Source organism: Mustela nivalis (assembly GCF_964662115.1).
Source record: "Mustela nivalis genome assembly, chromosome: 2".
NCBI classification, from domain to species: Eukaryota; Metazoa; Chordata; class Mammalia; order Carnivora; family Mustelidae; genus Mustela; species Mustela nivalis.
Window position 1 is genome coordinate 74,985,792 of NC_139021.1, and position 18,441 is coordinate 75,004,232.

The 18,441-nt window shown below is 41.6% G+C and overlaps 2 protein-coding genes across 2 annotated transcripts in view; one reads left to right on the top strand and one right to left on the bottom strand.

The window, feature by feature from the left end:
• Positions 1 to 7,254, top strand: part of CYP7B1 (cytochrome P450 family 7 subfamily B member 1) — a 172,076-nt gene extending 164,822 nt beyond the window's left edge. Inside the window, exon 6 of the mRNA XM_082719174.1 lies at positions 1,076 to 7,254. Coding sequence (XP_082575300.1) covers positions 1,076 to 1,363 — 288 coding nt within the window. The 3' untranslated portion in view covers positions 1,364 to 7,254. The remainder of the gene's footprint in view (positions 1 to 1,075) is intronic.
• A 7,388-nt stretch (positions 7,255 to 14,642) lies between these two features.
• Positions 14,643 to 17,565, bottom strand: BHLHE22 (basic helix-loop-helix family member e22). Its single transcript, XM_082719175.1, has one exon. The coding sequence runs from the start codon at positions 17,443 to 17,445 to the stop codon at positions 16,327 to 16,329; it is 1,119 nt and encodes a 372-aa protein (XP_082575301.1). The 5' UTR covers positions 17,446 to 17,565; the 3' UTR covers positions 14,643 to 16,326.
• Positions 17,566 to 18,441: the final 876 nt, after the last annotated feature.

Sequence of the window (18,441 nt, forward strand, 5' to 3'; positions counted from 1 at the left end):
GCACCACGTATAGGAAATACTTGGTCATTTTCATGCATGCCACGTGCATTAATTTAATCAATGGCTTAATTCACCATGGGCTGAAGTAAGGTCACTCAGTTTCTTCACAGAAACTCAAGTGAGAGTAAATTAATGCCAGGCTAAACACCCTGGATAAACCAGTCCCATAATTTTCTGTAACAAGTAATGCAACTTATTTATGAAAACGTATCAGAAATACCTGCCACCCTACAGTTAACCCAAAAGGAGTCCATTGTAATAGCACCATGGAGAAATTCAGTACAACATCAAAAAACAAGCAAGATGGGTTTTGTGGTTTAGTTCCTCTCTAGGGCTTCATGTGAATTTCAAATTTCATTTTATGACTGTTTAACCCAATCATAAGCACTGAATCTTAGGTTGAAGTCCTCATCCATCAGGAACTGACTGGGAAGGAGTAGAAAAGGCATATTAGGCAGCTCCTGGGGCCAAAGACATTCATAACAATGGTGGCCGTGCCCTTCCCTTCTACCCAACGTCTGTCCACCAAGAAGGACCATCTTAGGGAACAAAACTAAAGAGACTACCTCTTCACTTAGGAAACAGCGTAAGAGAGAGGTGCGAATTAGGAAGAAGAGTCATATAGGTATGTGCTTTTCACGATGATAAGGGAGAGGTCATTTCCTAGTGGCATTTGAGGTTTTTTTAAAGTTCATCCATAGGGGCGCCTGGGTGGCTCAGTGGGTTAAGCCTCTGCCTTCGGCTCAGGTCATGATCTCAGGTTCCTGGGATCAAGCCCTGCATCGGGCTCTCTGCTCAGCGGGGAGCCTGCTTCCCCCTCTCTCTCTGCCTGCCTCTCTGCCTACTTGTGATCTCTATCTCTCTCTCTCTGTCAAATAAATAAATAAAATCTTAAAAAAAAAAAAAAAGAAAGTTCATCCATAATTTGCACCTAGTCAAGCTTTACTCTCTGGCATTTGCAGAATTAAAAGGAGCCTTTTTAGATGGGCAGAGAGAATGGGCCACGTTGTGGACCTGACCTCCAACTATTTCATGTAAATTTTGCACTTTAACACTCCTTGTCTCTTCTCTGCAGGAGTTTAGATTCGATCGGTTTGTAGAAGACGGTAAAAAGAAAACTGCCTTTTTCAAAAACGGGAAGAAGCTGAAGTATTACCTGCTGCCATTTGGATTTGGAGCCAGCAAGTGTCCAGGCCGATTTTTGGCAATTGTTGAAGTAAAGCAGTTGTTGGTTATACTTTTAACTTATTTTGATTTAGAAATAATTGATGATAAACCTATGGAAGCAAACTACAGTCGACTTTTATTTGGCATTCAGCATCCGGCTTCTGATGTTTTATTCAGGTACAAAGTAAAATCTTAGAGAAGCAAAAAAAGAAAGAAAAGAAATGTATCCAAACTAATCTAAATGTCCATGGCTCATCTATTTGTTTTGAATTTCTGCAAATATAATTGCTTTGTTTGTTTGTTTGTTTGTTTGTTTTAAAAAGTGCAAATTTATATTTGATCGGCGATCAGTCCCGTTCGTACCTGGTCACAAAACCCATCATAAACTAAAATAGGATGTTGACATGAAAATAGACATCAAAATCAGCATAATGATAAAATGGCTTTTTTATGTTTTTCTACATATTGTGATGTTCTCTTGTCATGGTAAATGTACCACAATAAATTTGGCTCCGTGGCATTTTTTTTTTTAAGTCACTCAGATTCTTCTCTAATACATAAAATCACACTTTATGTACTAGTGGAAATTTGTGCTGAAAATGGACACAGTCTAACAAATTCCAAATTCTCAGAGAAGAAGGAAATTAAATTTTCATGAGATAAACTGGATGAAAATGTTCCCTTCAAGTGTAATATCAATAACGTCTATACCGCCTGGGTACGTTTGCCTTAAATGAGTTTTGCAGTAGATTAAATGCTCCAACTTCACTTCAATATTTAATCATCCATAAGTGTTCTTTATTATTTTGTATACTAAGGCTCAATGCAACAAAATTTCTTGTTGTGTAAGACCATTCATGTTGAGTTAGATACTGAGAAGATTTAATGTATAAGAACACACAAAACCTATTACATATTCAACATTTGCCTGAGACCTTGGTATTTGGTTTGTTGTTAAGAGCAAATGTTAAAATCATGACAGGATTGATGGTAGCACTTGGTTTTAGTGTAAACTCTGAGGATTATGCCAGTATTGCAGTGAACTCTTTCCTAAATGCTTCCATTTATATAAACTGAGAAATCAGATCACAGTATTTGTTCTTGACACATCACCTTTCGGACTTGGAGTTGATCTGTATTCTTTGGAGTTACACCATTATGGAATGCAGTATAATTTTAAATCCCACAGTGCAGCATTGTGTCCATAACTCAGAGCTTTCTAATTTCAATTGACCAGGCGATTATTTGGCATCTGACCTAAATGATGCCGCTGTACTTAAACAGGAAAAGCAGGTAATAAAATTCAGTTAATTTGCATCGCGTGGATTGGAACTTCTACTATTTCAGTGTTGCGCTACTGTTTTTTTAAAAGGAGATTGATTTTTAAGGTAACATTATAAAATTCTTACAATACTTACTAATCAATAGACGCTCTAGGATTTATAGTCTCCTTCTTGAAGTACATGCTCTAAATAGTTCTTAGTGGGGCTCTGCTAGCTAAGCTCTGCTCTAGTTGATCGGAGATGTCTTTATTTTTGCCTCATTCTTGACAGTTGATTTTGCTGTGTGCACAAATCTATTTCCTCCCAGCCCTCTGAAGATACTGCATGTTCTTATGGCTTCCATCATTGCTGTCAAGAGATTAGCCGTTACTTAAACTATTCAGAAGGCAGTCTGCCTCTTCTCTCTGATAGGGTTAACATGTTCTTTTTGTCTTTGATGTTCTTAGTCTCAGTTTCTCACTCTTGCATGTCACAGTGCCTCTTGAGTCTGAGAATGTGTGTCTTTCATTGGGTAGGAAGTATTCTTAGCCATAATCTTGGAGTAATACCTCTCCCAGACTCTATTAGATCCTCTCTCTCTACACTCCATGTTGTTTGACCTTTCCTCCCCATTTTTTCTACCTCTATTTTATATTCTAGGTCATCTGTTTAGATCTCACTGTCAGTTTTGTCTCTACACCGTGTACCTGATCTGCTCTTTATCTCATCCATGGAGTTTGTTTCTTTCTTTTTATTTAACTTCATAGCATTGAGTAATCATGCTCCTTATACTTCTTAGTTTATAGTACACAGTTATGATTTGTCCCCTCTGCCTTTATCTACTCATTCTATCTTATCCCTAACCGTCACTGCTATACTCCTCCCTGTCATAGGCAAACATTCAATGTGTTTTCATAAGTATATAGTTTTATAGAACATAGTACCTGTGTGCATGTTAATTTACATAAATGAATTTTCTATATAAGAGATCCTTCTTAATTTTCTTATTAAGCTCTATGTTTTTAAAGATATATTTGTATTACTTTATATATATGTATACACACACACACACACACGTACATATATATTTAATCTGTTGCTTCTAACTGCTATGCCATAACATGCACCCACCATGTTTTAAATCTCTTCATCCTGTGATAGAAACTGTATCCATCAGATACTTAATTGGGGGTAGAGGTCAAAGCAGGAACAAAAAATCTTCCCACGGCTGTGTCTACCATCTTCTACTCTGGGCTGCTACCCCTGTAGTGCGTGTGCACACGTGCATGCACACACACACACACACACACACACACACAGAGTCCGTGACTGCCTGCATTCTCTCTGAGATGTTCTAGATTTGTTATGTTCTCTCCTCAGGTCCTTACGACCCTCTCCCTTCTGTGGGTTGATTTTGAGCCAGGGTGCCAGCTGCCAACTTGTCAGCTTTCAGTTTTTCTGATCCCACTGAATGTGCTAAGTTCAATGATTACATTTTCAATTTGAGACCACTCTTTTGTTCTTCCTATCTGGTCTTTTTTTTTTTTTTTTAAGATTTTATTTATTAAGAGAGAAAGAGAGAGCACAAGCAATGGGGAGAGAGAGAATCAGGCTCCCAGCCGAGCCCAAAGCCCGACATGGGGCTGGCCCCCAGGATCCTGGGACCATGACCTGAGTTGAAGGCAGACACTTAACCATCTGAGCCACCCGTGTGCCCACTGCCTGGTCATTTTTTTAAAAATATTTTATTCATTTTTTTTTTGTCAGAGACAGAGAGAACACAAGCAGGCAGAGTGGCAGGCAGAGGCAGAGAGAGAAGCAGGCTTCCTGCTGAGCAAGGAGCCCCATGCAGGACTCCATTCTAGGACCCTGGGATCATGACCTGAGCCAAAGACAGCAGCTTAACCGACTGAGCCACCCAGGCATCCTGCCTGGTCATTTTTGAAGTCTTTTTTTTTTTTTAAGATTTTATTTATTTATTTGACAGAGAGATCACAAGTAAGCAGAGAGGCAGGCGGGGGCGGGGAGTGGGGGAGCAACCTCCCTGTTGAGCAGAGAGCCTGGTTCGGGGTTCGATCCCAGGACCCTGAGTTCATGACCTGAGCCGAAGGCAGAGGCTTAACCCACTGAGCCACCCAGGCACCTGGTGTCTTTTTCCTTCATCATATGCTCCATATCCTCTTCCATTTCTTCAAGTATATTAGGAAACCGATTTTATGTTATGTATCTGATATTTCTAAATCATTAGTATTTTGTGAGTCTGATTCTATAGTTTGTCTGTTGAACTCTTACTCAGTGTTGATTGTTTATTGAGCCCATATTCCTTGGAATTTTATCTCTGAAAAATTTTTAAGACCTGAATTTAAAACTCAATCCTTCAGGGAGAAGTTGAGTTTCTTTTATCAGACTGCTGATGTTATGATCAAACGCACATTACTTTAAGTTTGCAGCTTGAGAGGGGATGATGGGTGGGAGATACATAGGTAATGTGGGTTCTAGCCTTAAATCAGCTACAAAGCAGCCCTGTGGTTAGCAATAGACAGAAGAGATTTTCTGTTTTGTTTTGTTTTGTTTTCCTTCAGCATTACGGGGAGAGGCAGATCTACTCTCAGTTTTGCTCTGTGGAGCAAGGTTTCTTCCTAGTTCACCTACAAGGATGTTCCCTTTGTGAGTTCTGGGCTTTATGACTCAGTCTTGGATTTCACACACACACACATACCCAACCTGGGCCCTAGGCTTTCTTTTCTGCCTGCCACCAAGCATAGCCATTCTTTGCATCCTAGAAGGACATCTAGTCCACCATGTGACCTGAAGTAGAAACCTCCATGTTCTTACATTTGTTTCAATAGTACACTTTTGCAATGTTACAGTAGAGAGAACACAGGAAATTATTCAATTCTAATTTCTGCTTCACTTATAATAGAAGTGTGTACAAGAATTTAGAATAGAAAGTAAGAATAAACAAAATGGGTGAGAAACTGTTATATAAAAGGAATGGACAGTAGAACCAAAACAAGAGAGTCTTGTAACAGGCATACATCTAGTTGTTAAAGCGTGTTTGTGAATAGAAAAATATGTCATGGAGAAATAAGTTAAAAGACATGGATTCCAGCAATGGTGTGACTAATTTGTCATCGACCAGTCATTTTGCCTCTCATTGCTTCAGTTCCTTATTTGCAAATAAAAAGAATAAGGCCTTTTTGACATGAAGGTTCATGATAAGGATTAAACATAATAAGGTATGTGGATTTATTTTGAAGAGTGTAATGCAATATGCAAACATAAAGTTGTAACAAATACTTTAACAAGGTTGTGTCTTTTAAAATCTGTTCCTATGTATTTGTTAAAGGGAGTTTTTTAGTCATTACATAGTTCATTGTTCATTAATTCAATCAAACATTTATTGAGCATTGCCTCTGTTCTAGGTACGTTGCTATGCACTGGATTACCCTTCTTCAAAAACACACAATTTATTAGGAAAAACAACACATACACAACTAATCTATTTTAAGTGTCCCTGTAAGTAATAAATTCATCTTTTTAAAACAGTTTTAAAATTCTGATTTACCACTAGATCTAGACTTCCATCAGTCATTCCCAAGCAGTGTTCTGTAATGAGAAATTACTATGTGCATAATTACACACAATAAAACATATACATCGGGTATTGTGATTATGAGACAAAAATAGCCAAACCAAACCTTATTGAGGCTCTAAAATGTCTTAAAAACTGTATTTTACATATCATAAAAACCCATCTTTTCAATTTTACAACCTCCCCTAAGTTTCAAGTTAAAGGAAATGAATGATACTGTTGTTTTATGTCAATGACCAACGGTAATGAAGCATTCAGTAGCAAAAACTAAATGCTCTGAACATATTAAAAAAAAAAAAAAGCAATTTACCACTAAATAAGGCATGCTGCTAAGCAACCTACATGGGAACATTTATCTGCCTTCTTTTGGTTTTCCTGGAACACTTAATTATATCTTCTTCATTTTATCAGTAAGTGTGGGGTCACAAGTCTAAGGTAAAGGGGTCATAACTCAAAATCTACATGATGACTTCTGTTTATTTTCTCATAAAAAAATAATTTGGGTAACTTTTCCTGTAAATGTCTTCTAATTTAACAGTGGAATCTTAAAACCAATTTCAAAGATCAAAGCACAAAAATTATTTAGGTATTGATCTTAGCATAAAATAACGTCAATAATTATAAAAGATGAATTAAAAACCCTTAGAATGTGCACTGTTTTTAACCTATTAAATTCACAATGTTACAAACTATTATTTACTTGAACTGCATTATTAGGTATTCATATTCACATACTCAATTAAGAAAAAGTTAGCAAGCCAAGATTACATTCCCTGTAGCATTATTTTAAATTATAATGAGCAATCACATAAAACTCTCTACTATTTCTCTAAAGCAATTATTACTTTGTCTTCATAGTGTTGATCTAAATCAGTGATCAAAGTGTTTGGACTTTTTATCTTAAATCTTTATCATGTTTATAATACTTTCCTTGAGTAAGATAAATTTAATTTGTGAAAAACTCTATTGCACAATTTTAAGTAGGAGATAATTTGGCAATACTTATGTTTAAAAATATTTTTTAGCCAGAGGAGTGCCATATAATATAAAAATCTGTTGTTCTGAATTGTTTGTTTAATATTACCTTTTGATTTTAAAATGGGATATATGTGGATTTATGAGGAAGCAAATCTTAAAAAGACATTAGGTAAGAAATGCAAATGCTTTGTAAATCTATTTAATTATATCTTATTTACAACAATAATTCAATAAATCAACTTTTAAAGTGCAGGTGAATGACTTTGTGTCCTCATTTTGCTATTAGGAAGCATGTTCATGGCAGAAGATTTGGTTCCAAATAGCAGGTTATTTGAAGGATAATTTTGCTATCTGACTATCCTCATATCCTGTCCCCCCGCGCCCCCTGCCCCAAACACACACACACACACACATACACACACGTTCTTATTTTCTGATACCCTCCCTAAAAGTACATTCATTGTTTCAGTCAGAGTATTTTTCAATATATTTTAACTTAGCTGTGTATGTGGGAAGTTATATAAACAGACCCAAGAAATACTGGGGATTAATAAGTTTTTTAATAATTTATTTTAACTGGGCTGACCTTGCTAGACCACAGTTCTTCATAATTACAGTCATCTGTGGAGAGATGTAAAAATACAAAAAATGGAAAAGAGATCCCATTAGATGTGGTCTTTGTATTCTGCAGATCACTTACCACAGATCATGAATGAAGCTGAATAATATTTGAGCAGTATCCTATTTATTCATAAAGCTGAAATCCAAACTGTAAATACAGCAAGCGCCACAGAATGGTGTTGATGAGGATTAAATGTGGCTTCTGCAGTAACCGTACACATAGCATTCCACTGGACACTTGGCTTCTCTAAGAAACACTCCTGTGAGTCATTAACATTTTACAGAACTTGTCTCAGACTCTAAAGGTATTCCCGTGTATTTCAACTAGTCAGTTCAGTATTAACAACTAGGATTAATCATGACACTAAATGGGCAATCTATGAAATTATTATCTCTGCTTTCAATTTTACTCTAAAAAAGCACTTATTGAGTAAATTAAAAAATTTTTTACTTTTAATTATCCAGAATTAGCCACGATCATGTGAGTAATAATATGCATTTTCTATTCAAGATATAATTGGATAGAAAAAATACTTAGGGGTTATGCTGGATAATTTAAGTGGGTTTAATATAGTTTACTGTTAATTATTTGAGGTATAATTTATGTTTTCAATTCCTAAATGTATTCATTTTTATAAGGAGAGATATGATATATTGCAGACACAGAAAGTAAATATTTAGAGATAGACTCATGAAGCATTTTATTCTCCTTATAATGTTTTGTGCCTATAGAGGAAACTAGAGGTAAAGGTAACTATAATCTAATAACAGGTGTATAACAGGTAAAGGTATGAATATCTAATGATTCTCCATTGAGTCAAATTTAAACACTCATAAAGCATGTATTAGTTTGAGATTTTTATTTGTTCATAAGAGAACATTACTCCATATAACATTTATTTCTAAGAACGAGCCATTATAGTTAACATAAAATATATGTCATTATTCCCTGACAAATAACCCAAATTTTTTATTAAATTCTTCTGTCTTTTGTGCTTAATGTTTAAATGAAATATACTTTTACTTCATAACTTCTAAGAACTATGGAATATGTTTAAAGTTTTACAAATGTCTTTGTTTTATACTTTAAATGGAATTTTTTTAAGTATTTGGAGTCACTTGGATTTTTTTAAATGAATCTTAAAGTATAAACTATTTTCTCTGTGTTTTTAAATTAAGTATCCATTTTTTAAACTTTTTCTTTTGAACTCATTTTAGATTTAGCCAAAAGCTGTAAGGTAGCATTCATTTCTATAGAAAAAGTCCTCAGATTAAACAATGTTTGCAAAAAGTTAAACTCTGAGTGGTCCCAGGATTTAGCCAGTTGAAGACTTTAGTTAATCCTTGAACTTTGGAGATGTTCATCCACAATAACTACCGTGTAGGGCAACCTAGTGTCAACAACAATTGAGGGGCAAAGATAATTTGATTGTGTATGCCACGCAGATCCTCTATAATCCAAGTGAATATGATTTTTGGAAAACATTTCTTTTTTCTAAATTTTAAAAACAGTTTACTTTGTTCAGTAATTCCAGATTTTACTTAATTTCACTGTCTTGAGAAATCTATACTTTAAAGATAGATATACTTGCTGCTTCTCAAAAAAAAAAAAAAAAAATTAAAGTGAGTTACTCCCTGACCCCTGCTTCCTGATATGTGGGATATTCAAAAGATAGATGTCCTTTCCCCCTCCAAGGCTCTTCATGTTTCTGTGGAGGCCTGGTTTGAAAAATCGTTTCTTTTTGTGGACATCTCAGACAGAGGGCACAGACTCAGGCTGATGCTAGAATTCTGACCATAGCTCAGCAGAGAAGCTGTACATGGCAAATGTAGTTGGACTTACTTGAACAGACAGGGCATGATTGAATGTTTTAACCAGTTACGTATGTAACCTGGTTCTCTCCCATTATAATAAGGTATTATTTGTCTTTTCTTTTCAAAGACTAGATGAAGATATTTAACAAAGAAATCCTTCTACCAACTTCTTCAGTAATTGCCAGAGCAGAATAAATGCATAAAATGAGCTTAGGCCATGAAGCATTTTTATGTTTAAATCTAAATTTTCATCTCTAAACATCTCTATTAACACAGCAGATTTGAGTTGCAACCATCCTCCTAATAAAATGTGAAACCTTTAAGATTGTGAAGCATTTGTAAATAATGGATCCTTTAAATATCCCTGAACTTTATTCTAAAACTTATAAGGAGAAATAGTAATTGCTTTATATAACCACTGATACCATTTTAGCATTTGATGAAGATGTTAATTTATGGTTGGTTAGCAGTTTATGGCTGTCATTAGTTTTTCAGTTTGGTCCACATTAGAAATCTATTTTTCTTTTTTATTTTAATCTGAGACAATTATATAAAGATATGGTTATGTTTTATCTAAAATGTATCATTCTACTATAGCATTTCAAATTATTCACAGATCATAGTTCTTATATGTGCATATATGAATTTAAAAATACAGCAATAAAATGCTTGAAACAGATCATAAATTTGCTTCATATTTTATTGCATCTCTGAATCAGGTTGAGAAGACAAGGGCAACTATGGTCTTTGGGAAAGAATTAACTCTTTCCCAAGCTGGAAAGGAGAATGATATCACAGTGTGCATAATTAAAGCTAACTCCCCATCAAAGCATCCCAGAGGCTTACTTGTAAGATAGGCTTGTCTATCTTATTATATATGGTGGGGAAGGGGGTCACTGCAAAATCCTCGTTTCCTTTGCAGTCTAACCTTCCCAGCCTAGTTATTTCTCTTAAAGTTTCTAATCTGTATTTCTATATTGCCAGAATTAGAGAACACAGGGGAAGGGAAAGAAAGAAAAGTCACACACACACTTGCATATGAACTCAGGGGTACCTGGTAATTTTGTAACAGTCCAGAAATCTCCTGGATCCTGTTAAGATGAGTAATTTAGATAAAGTGGTAGAATTTAACCCAAATTAAACCTCAGGAAAAGCAGAGAAAGAGTTTCCCAGCTTTACTAGGAAGCAAAGAGCTCTTCGAGGTTTAAAACTAGGGCGTTTTTTGCAGAATTCCTAGTTTTAGCAGGGCTGTGGGGTGTTCCTGACAAGCCTGGCATCTGGAGGAGAACCCACCTGCCTTGGGGGCGCAGGGGATAACTCGATCCTAGTGCTACCTCTAGAAAGAGAGTTTGAGGCAAAGCCTCTGAACTTCGCTTTTTGTGCCAAGAAACTTGGAAGCTGGATGTTTCTGCTCACATAGAAGGGGCTGGGAACCCAGTCTAGGGGAAGCACTGGGAGAACGGGAGCTCTGTGGCTGCGGATACCAAGTGCCTCCCAGGGCGCAGCTCGAGCAGACCAGCGCGGTGGGCACGTGTATGGTGGATGTTCTGTCTGCAATCTCTGGCTGGTTGGGGAAAGGCTCCTTCCCTTCTCCTGCTCTCCCAGGTCCCCAGTACAAGCATTTGCCCTGCCCTTGGAGTGAAACAGAACCTGGTTTTTCAGCACAACCTAGAGAACCCTGGTTCTAGTAATCATATACCCGTGGATCAGGAGAGCCAGAGATCCAACGGAAGGAAAAGGACTCTTAACCTGAGAATTGTTTTTGCTCTTAAACTTCAGTTACTGTCTCCTGGTTCCCTCCCTCCTCCTCGCCTCCCCTCCTTCCATCTACTGTGCCCAAAGTCTGATTTAAAAGGGCAAATTTAAATCAACTGCACCTCATTGGCTTGGCAAATCCAGGGGCATCTGAGTTATAAGTGCCAACGCAGAGCGCGCAGGAGACCGGCTCATTTATTTTGCCCACACAACAAAAAAACTGTTAATTGATGTAAAGTTGCTTGGCACGTGGATAATTTAATCTGGCCTGCATTTTAATTAAAAGAAAACTTATTTATGTTTCCGATGTTTACGTCTTGCAATTTAATTTTGTTTAGAGGCACTGTTGTAGAGTTGGTACCCCCCCCCCCCGCCCCAACACACACCCCACCACCATCACTTCCCCCAACTGAAGCACAGTTTCATTAAAGGCTTTGGTAAGGAGACTCCTCTGACCAGGATTCATTACCTCCTGCCTTCCAGGAGCACACTTTCGGGTCTCCACTCACTCTGACGCTCCACCCGGCGGAGCCGCCACCGTGTGCTGCGAGCCGGCAAGTGAACTCTCATCATTATTTTTCAAAGTCTGGGAAGTGCATTATCCTTTTTCCTAGTGGTAATTAGTTACCATAGCATCTAATACGTAAATGTGCCCAGAGCACACCATTAACAGTTAAACGGAGGATTCAATTTAACACATGATTATATCTTTCATAAGTCATTACATTGGAAAAGTCGGTGCTACTCATGCTGGAGCAATCTTAGGGTCCGGGGCCCGTGGAAAGGTTCGGTTCCAGAGTCCAAGACCAAGAGTGCGTGGAGAAAGGTAACCTGTGAGCCTGGGCCCTCCCTGGTGAGCTGCCGGCAGTAGGGATGGGTGGTGAGTGGGATAGAAGGGAGAAGAATTTAAGCTCAACACAGGATCTTGGGGGGATGCCCAGCTGCGGAGAGTGGAGAATGCACCACAGAGTGCGCGCGCGCTCGCGCTCACACACACACACACACACACACACACACAGGGTGGGGAGGAGATACCGGGGGTAACTAGCAAGATCTTCAGAGATGATCAGCTGCTGGTCCTGTAGGAGTCCACGAAGAGGTCCGACGTTTCTGTAGGTCCTAGTGTCAAACTGGAGAGGGGACCTAAGTAGGAATTAAAATTTAAAGAAGACAATTGAAATTAGAGAGAAATTAGAGAAGCAAACTGGTAGAATAGAAGGCCAAGTGGGACCCAAGTGGGATCCTTGCTCCGCCTCATTTGCCTACTTTCTGTTCCCTAACAGGCGGGATGTAGCAGGATGGCTCCCGGCGGGACGGCTCGCGAAAAGCGCCCTGAGGTGCGGTGGGTGTGGAGCGGGCTCCGAGGCGGGGCAAGGTGCTCTGGCGGTCTGGTACGCCTCCGGCTTACCCGCCAGCCTGTCCGCTCGGGCCACAGGACAGCTCCGCAAGACCACAAGGCAGCCCCTGCTGCTCAGCCTCTGGGGCCCGATGTGCATGCTCGGGTCTGGAAGTACTTCTGGGGCCCACAAGTGTGGGGGCCAATTTTTCAGAGTGGGCCGCAATTCAGGACTCAAATCTCAGCAAGGAGACGGCGCCGGGGGTTCGCCAGGTGGGGGAAGAGCTGTTTCTCCAACCATAGGCTTCCTTCTCTAAAAGCTGCTGCTGAAGAAACTTTGAAAAGTTTGAGGCCCTATGGAGGGCCACCTAAGTAAATCTCGGAAACCCCTCCCGTTCCTTTCAGATGTCCTATCTTTATTCCTAGAACCAAACGCTGGCCCACTCCTGGATTGGGAAAGAGAATTGATTTGTCTTAAATGACCAACATGAGAATAAATATTATTAACCCTGCTATTTTTAATAATTGTGCACATTCACCTGACATTCTCAACACGCTCTCCCTTTCCCAACCATTCCAAGTCTCTTTCAGGAGTAAGACTGAAGACTAAGTTTTTAAAGAGTGAAGGAAGGACGAGCATTTCTTTTCCTCCTGAAGTCCAAGCTTTGTTATTTGTACAATTTCTAATAATAGTTGAACAGTACAGAGGTTACAGAGTAAGTATTTCAAGGAGGTCCTTTTAATAAGGAGAAATATTAAGCAGTAAATCTTGAGCAAGTGTATACCCTATAATGCTAATATGCAAAAAAGAAAAAAAATCAACTGATGGTGGCTGTGGTTAATTCCTAATCAGAATGATGGACAGCAGGGCCAGAACAATACAAACTAATGGCTGTGTTGCTGATCACTTTACCCCTTGATTAAAGACACCCAATTATGGCGCAGAACAGTGTCGTAATTATGTTTCTTAATCACATCCAGGAGGTTTAATTGCCTTAACGATGTGTTTCATTAAATGAATTTAGGTATTATAGTCGACAGTTTTCATACACAGTTGTTTTCAAATTAACATAATATTAGACATCGTCATGGAAATTGTTTTAATAATCATAATTAGACGCACCCAGGCTTTGTCTGGTAAATGCTGAGAGACGGTCTCTTCCTGCCCGGGGGCTGCCCTAGTCTGTTCCCTCCCTCTGCCCCCACTCCCTGACTGGGAGGGCTCCAGCTTCAAGGCCCTTTGCTGTTATGTTTTCTGAAAAGTTACAGGTTCTGATTAATCTTTTTTGATGGCAAGTGGAGCAGAAAATATCCTCCCTCACCCCCCACTAAGTTTGATGTCATTTAGGGATATCATTATGAGCTGAGGCTATGCAGACAAAAATGCATGTAGCAGACTGCCTACAGAAGAAACACTCTCACTCCACCACCATCGCCATCGCCACCATCTCTAAAACCTCCACCACATGAAAAATCAAGCCTTCTATAATTGAAGACATTATTAAGGTCCAAATACAAGCCTATTCATTCTTTAATAGAATCAATTCTCAACCCAATCCCCGTATTATCCCTGAAAATGCCATTAACAAGCCACACTAGTAAGTTTTGAAAATCTCTATGGGCATTGTTTACACTTATAATTAAGCCTGGCTGATTCTCCTGTTACCAAAAAAGTGGAAAGGCACAGTAAAATCCATTCTCATTGAATCCAAATCCATCTCTTTTCCTTGGCTTTCAAACAGTTAGAGATATAAATTTTTATTAAAACTCTTCAAAAAACTTTACCCTCTTTGATAGGCCCTGGCATGGTTAATAATACCATACAAGTGGGAGGAAGAATTGCAGGGGCAGCGTGGCCTTCAAGGTTCATGCCAGCAGATGGGAACTCTGGATCTCCTCTGGGTCTCACCAGTGACCCCATTTATTTCTCTCCCAATGACCAGGCCCAGCCATCGTCCTACTAACAAGTAAACAAGTGAATACTCTTAATTGTGTATCCCTGCCAAAACTTTAGTTCCACCTTCTCTGAAACTCCTTTCTTTTTTGTTACCTTTCAAGCAAAGAGTAACACAGAAGAGAGGTGATTGCTCCTTCCACAAAGCACAGCATAATAAAATGTTTGATCAAAATATTTTAATAAAGATTCTTTCTGACATAGATACACATACAAATGGTCGTACATAGCTGTCATAGTCTGATTGACCTATTTAAGATATATATCATTCTTTACACATCCAAAACCCGCCAGTAGATCCATCATAGCTCCCAACTCGCCATCCAACCTGACAAACTGAATTTGTATTATCTGCAAGGAGTGGAAAATAGCAGGACTCCATTTTTTAAAAAAAGGTTTTCTTGATTTTCATAGGACAGAAAGGCAGGCAAACAGCCATGCAAACTAAAACTGAAAGCTCACTTTGGGTAAATAGCTTCTCGCTCTTCCTTAGTTTTATTTCTTTTTAAATTTTATTTTTTTTAGAAAAATAACAAAGGATTTCACACCATAGGCAAATCAAACCAGTCTTTTAACTTAAATAATTCTCCACAGTTAAAATAACTTATATATGTACATATATATTAAAAGCAATTAAATTAGACCTTTTAAAAATGCACAGCACAGCCTGGAAAAATATTTGCTTAGCATGTTCTTACTTATAGGATCTATTGCTGTGATGTCTTTCCCTTTTAGAATGCAAAGGAGTCCCCTTTCAAAAAAAGAGATCAATTCATTCATCAATTAAGAATACACCTTTCCTGTAATTTTTGGACTGAAGCAATTTATTAAAGCTCAATTTAAATACAGGGATGATGCAACTGAAAATATCCAGGTGACCTTTGATAAACCTAAGCAGCTCAGATACATCAATATGTCTCTTCATACTTGTTGGCAAATAAACCTTTTAAACACTTGGCACACAGTATAAGTTAATCTATAAAACAGAATTTTAGAGGCATTAAAAAAATCTGCACATAAGACCCATGACCTTAACACATGATAAATACTGTTGATGTGGAAGGGTCATTGAAGAATAACAAATAAATACCATGAATTGTTAATACATCATTGCAGAGTGAAAAGTAACAAGGTGCACATAAATATTTTTAAATGCAATTCTTTCAGCCACAGTCAGTTTTTTATATCACTCTTGCCAAAACTTTTGAGCGTTTTCACAGGATTAAAGTTCAGAGACAATAAAAAATACAAGTCTTTTCATAGCAATGTGTCTCTTTCTGGTTTTTTCCCCCCACTTAAATAAGTCTACATTTCAAGTTTTTCTCCTGGCTCAGAATCAAAATTTATTTTCAAGTGCCCTTTCTGATTTGTCTGAATGAATATTCCGTCCCACAAGCCACCCAACCCGGACTCCTCCTCTGCCCCTCAGCACTAGCCAAATTCACAATTATTAGTAGGATTAGTATTTTGCCATTGAATAAATAATCTCCACGCTTAATAACCAAGCGACTACTTCCCAACTTATTTCTTAAACTCCCTTGCGGTCTAGGCTGCCACCAAAGTTGCCACTTTTCTGAGAAAAAAAAGACATCCATACTTCATCCCAACTCCACCTCCCTCCTCCCTCCCTCCCCACCCCAAAGACGGAGATTCTGGGGATGTCAAGGCTAAAAGTCCCGTTTGTCTCTGATACTTCTCCTCAGTTCTCGCCTCTGCTTTGTTTGCTTTGCAAGTGTTTCACAACTACGAGAGGACCAAAATAAAAAGGGAAGGGGGGGCAGCTTTTCACTTTCCTCTAGCTTTTGGGTCGGTCTTGTATTTTCCGGGGTGAGGGGGGGGGTGTTTAAGGCTTCTCCGTGCACTGTTTGCAGAGGCTGGAGGAGACGCTGTTAAACAGGGCGCACTTCTCCGGACAGGAGGCGGCCGGGGGCAGCCCAGCGCTGAACGGGTAGCCGGCAGCCTGCTCATAGGCGCCAAGCGCCGGGTGCAGGGCAGCGGCCGCCGCCGCCGCGGCGGCGGAGCTGGGCAGCGACGCGGCCGAGATGGCCTGGCCCTGGTTGAGGTAGGCGACAAGACGCCGCATCTCCTCCAGGGCCTGCGCCTGCATGAGGATGTAGTTCTTGGCGAGCAGCAGCGTGGCGATCTTGGAGAGCTTCCGCACCGAGGGGCTGTGCGCGTAGGGGATGACCGCGCGCAGCTCGTCCAGCGCGTCGTTCAGGTCGTGCATCCGCCGGCGCTCCCGGGCATTGATGTTGAGCCGCAGCGCCTTCTGCTCTTTGGATTTCTTGCTGCTGCTGCTACCGCTGCCGCCGCCGCCGCCGCCGCTGCTGCTGCTACCCCCGCCGCCGCCGCCGCCACCGCCGGGACCCCCCGGGGGGGCGCTGGCGCCGCCGTGGAGGTGGGCGTTGGAGCAGCCCTCGGCCGCCTTGGCGCCGCCGCCTCCCGCGCCCGGGGAGGCCCGCGGGTCGCCGACTCCGGCCCGCAGCACCAGCTCGCAGCGGCCGTCGCTGTCGTCGTCGGGGCTCTGCTCGCCGCCGCTGCTCTCGGCCACCGAGCCCCGGCTCGCACTCTCGCCGTATTTGAGGCACAGGGCGGCCCCAGCCGGCAGACTGCTCAGGCTAGGGTCGCCCCCAACGCCGGCAGAGCCCACGAGCAGCCCGGGGACGCCCACCCCGCCGCCGCCGCCGCCGCCACCACCTCCCGCGCCGCCACCGCCTCCCCCAGGCGGTGGCAGCAGCAGCCCTGCCCCCTCGGGGTCAGCCGGCTCGAAGCAGCCCAGGGGCGATGAGGAGGACGACGCCGGGCGCTCTCGGGGCGGCGGCGCCAGGGACAGGTCCATGCCCGGGGGCGTGGAGCGGAAAGCCGCCTCCAAGCGCTTGGCGGTGGAGGCGCTCAGGCTCTTGTGTAGAAAGAGGTCGTCTTCGCCCGCGGCGGCCGCGCCGAGGTGCAGCCCGCGCTCCATGGTCCGGCGCCGGCGCACAGCCCCGGCCCGCCGCGCCGGCCGCCGCCGCCTCGGCTGGGGAGTCAGGCGGCTCCGCAGACGCGCCCGAGCCGGGCTCCTGGGCTGGTGCGCGCGTCGGTCCCGGTGCTGCTGGCAGCCCTCTCCCCTTCTTTTTCTTTTTCGCCTTCCCCCGCGCTCTCCGCCTCCTCTTCTTCTTCTTCTTCGTCTCCAGCCGATGGTGCTGGCTGCTGGGGCTCACCATGGGCCGCGGCCCCGCATGGTGGGAGGGTGGGCGCGGAGGGAGTGGAGCCGCCGCCGCTGCCGCCGCCGCTCTGAGCCCAGCCCCGCGCCGCCTCTCCGCACCGTTTATCTTGCTTGGATTCACCTTCAAGAGATTTCCGGACCCATCAACCAGCCGCCGCCACAGACGGGGGAGTCTTTTACATCATTATCTCTGAGTAGGTTATTATGAAGAAGACTCGCCTGTTGGGACAGCGCTTTCTACCCAATCAGGTTAACGTTTTAATTAATAGGATTAAAACGGTAACAAACAATCGCAGGCGCTATCTGGCCGCGAGTCTGAATAGTTTCATTTCCCAGGTCTGAAGACAGGCAGCAGCTAGAGCTTTATAAAAGGCGCCGGCTCCATTATTCTGCGTGCCATCTGTATACACAGCTTAGCGCATATGTTTGCAAGGCGCTGGGTCCTGTTAGTAACCCAACAACTGCCTTTAGCTTGACATGTGTGGCGACTTTCACTCATCAATGAGCACACTAAAAGCCCTACTTAGAGCCGAGGATGTTCTTTGCTCCTTCAGCAAATTGTAGATCGGCGGCAAAGCCTGGGAGTCCCGGGGAAAGCAGACGCCCCCATCCGCCGCACCCCACCCCCACTGCCCTTCCCTCGCCACTGCTGTCTCATCTTGTGCTAAATTACCCTTGCGGGCGAGAATTATACTCCACCCCTGTTCGTAGAATGACTCTCATCCGGATTTGGTGATGGGAGTTTCGGGGAGG

Excerpts from the sequence above, each read along its gene's own strand:
- BHLHE22 (XM_082719175.1), bottom strand. The coding sequence starts at position 17,445 with ATGGAGCGCGGGCTGCACCTCGGCGCGGCCGCCGCGGGCGAAGACGAC.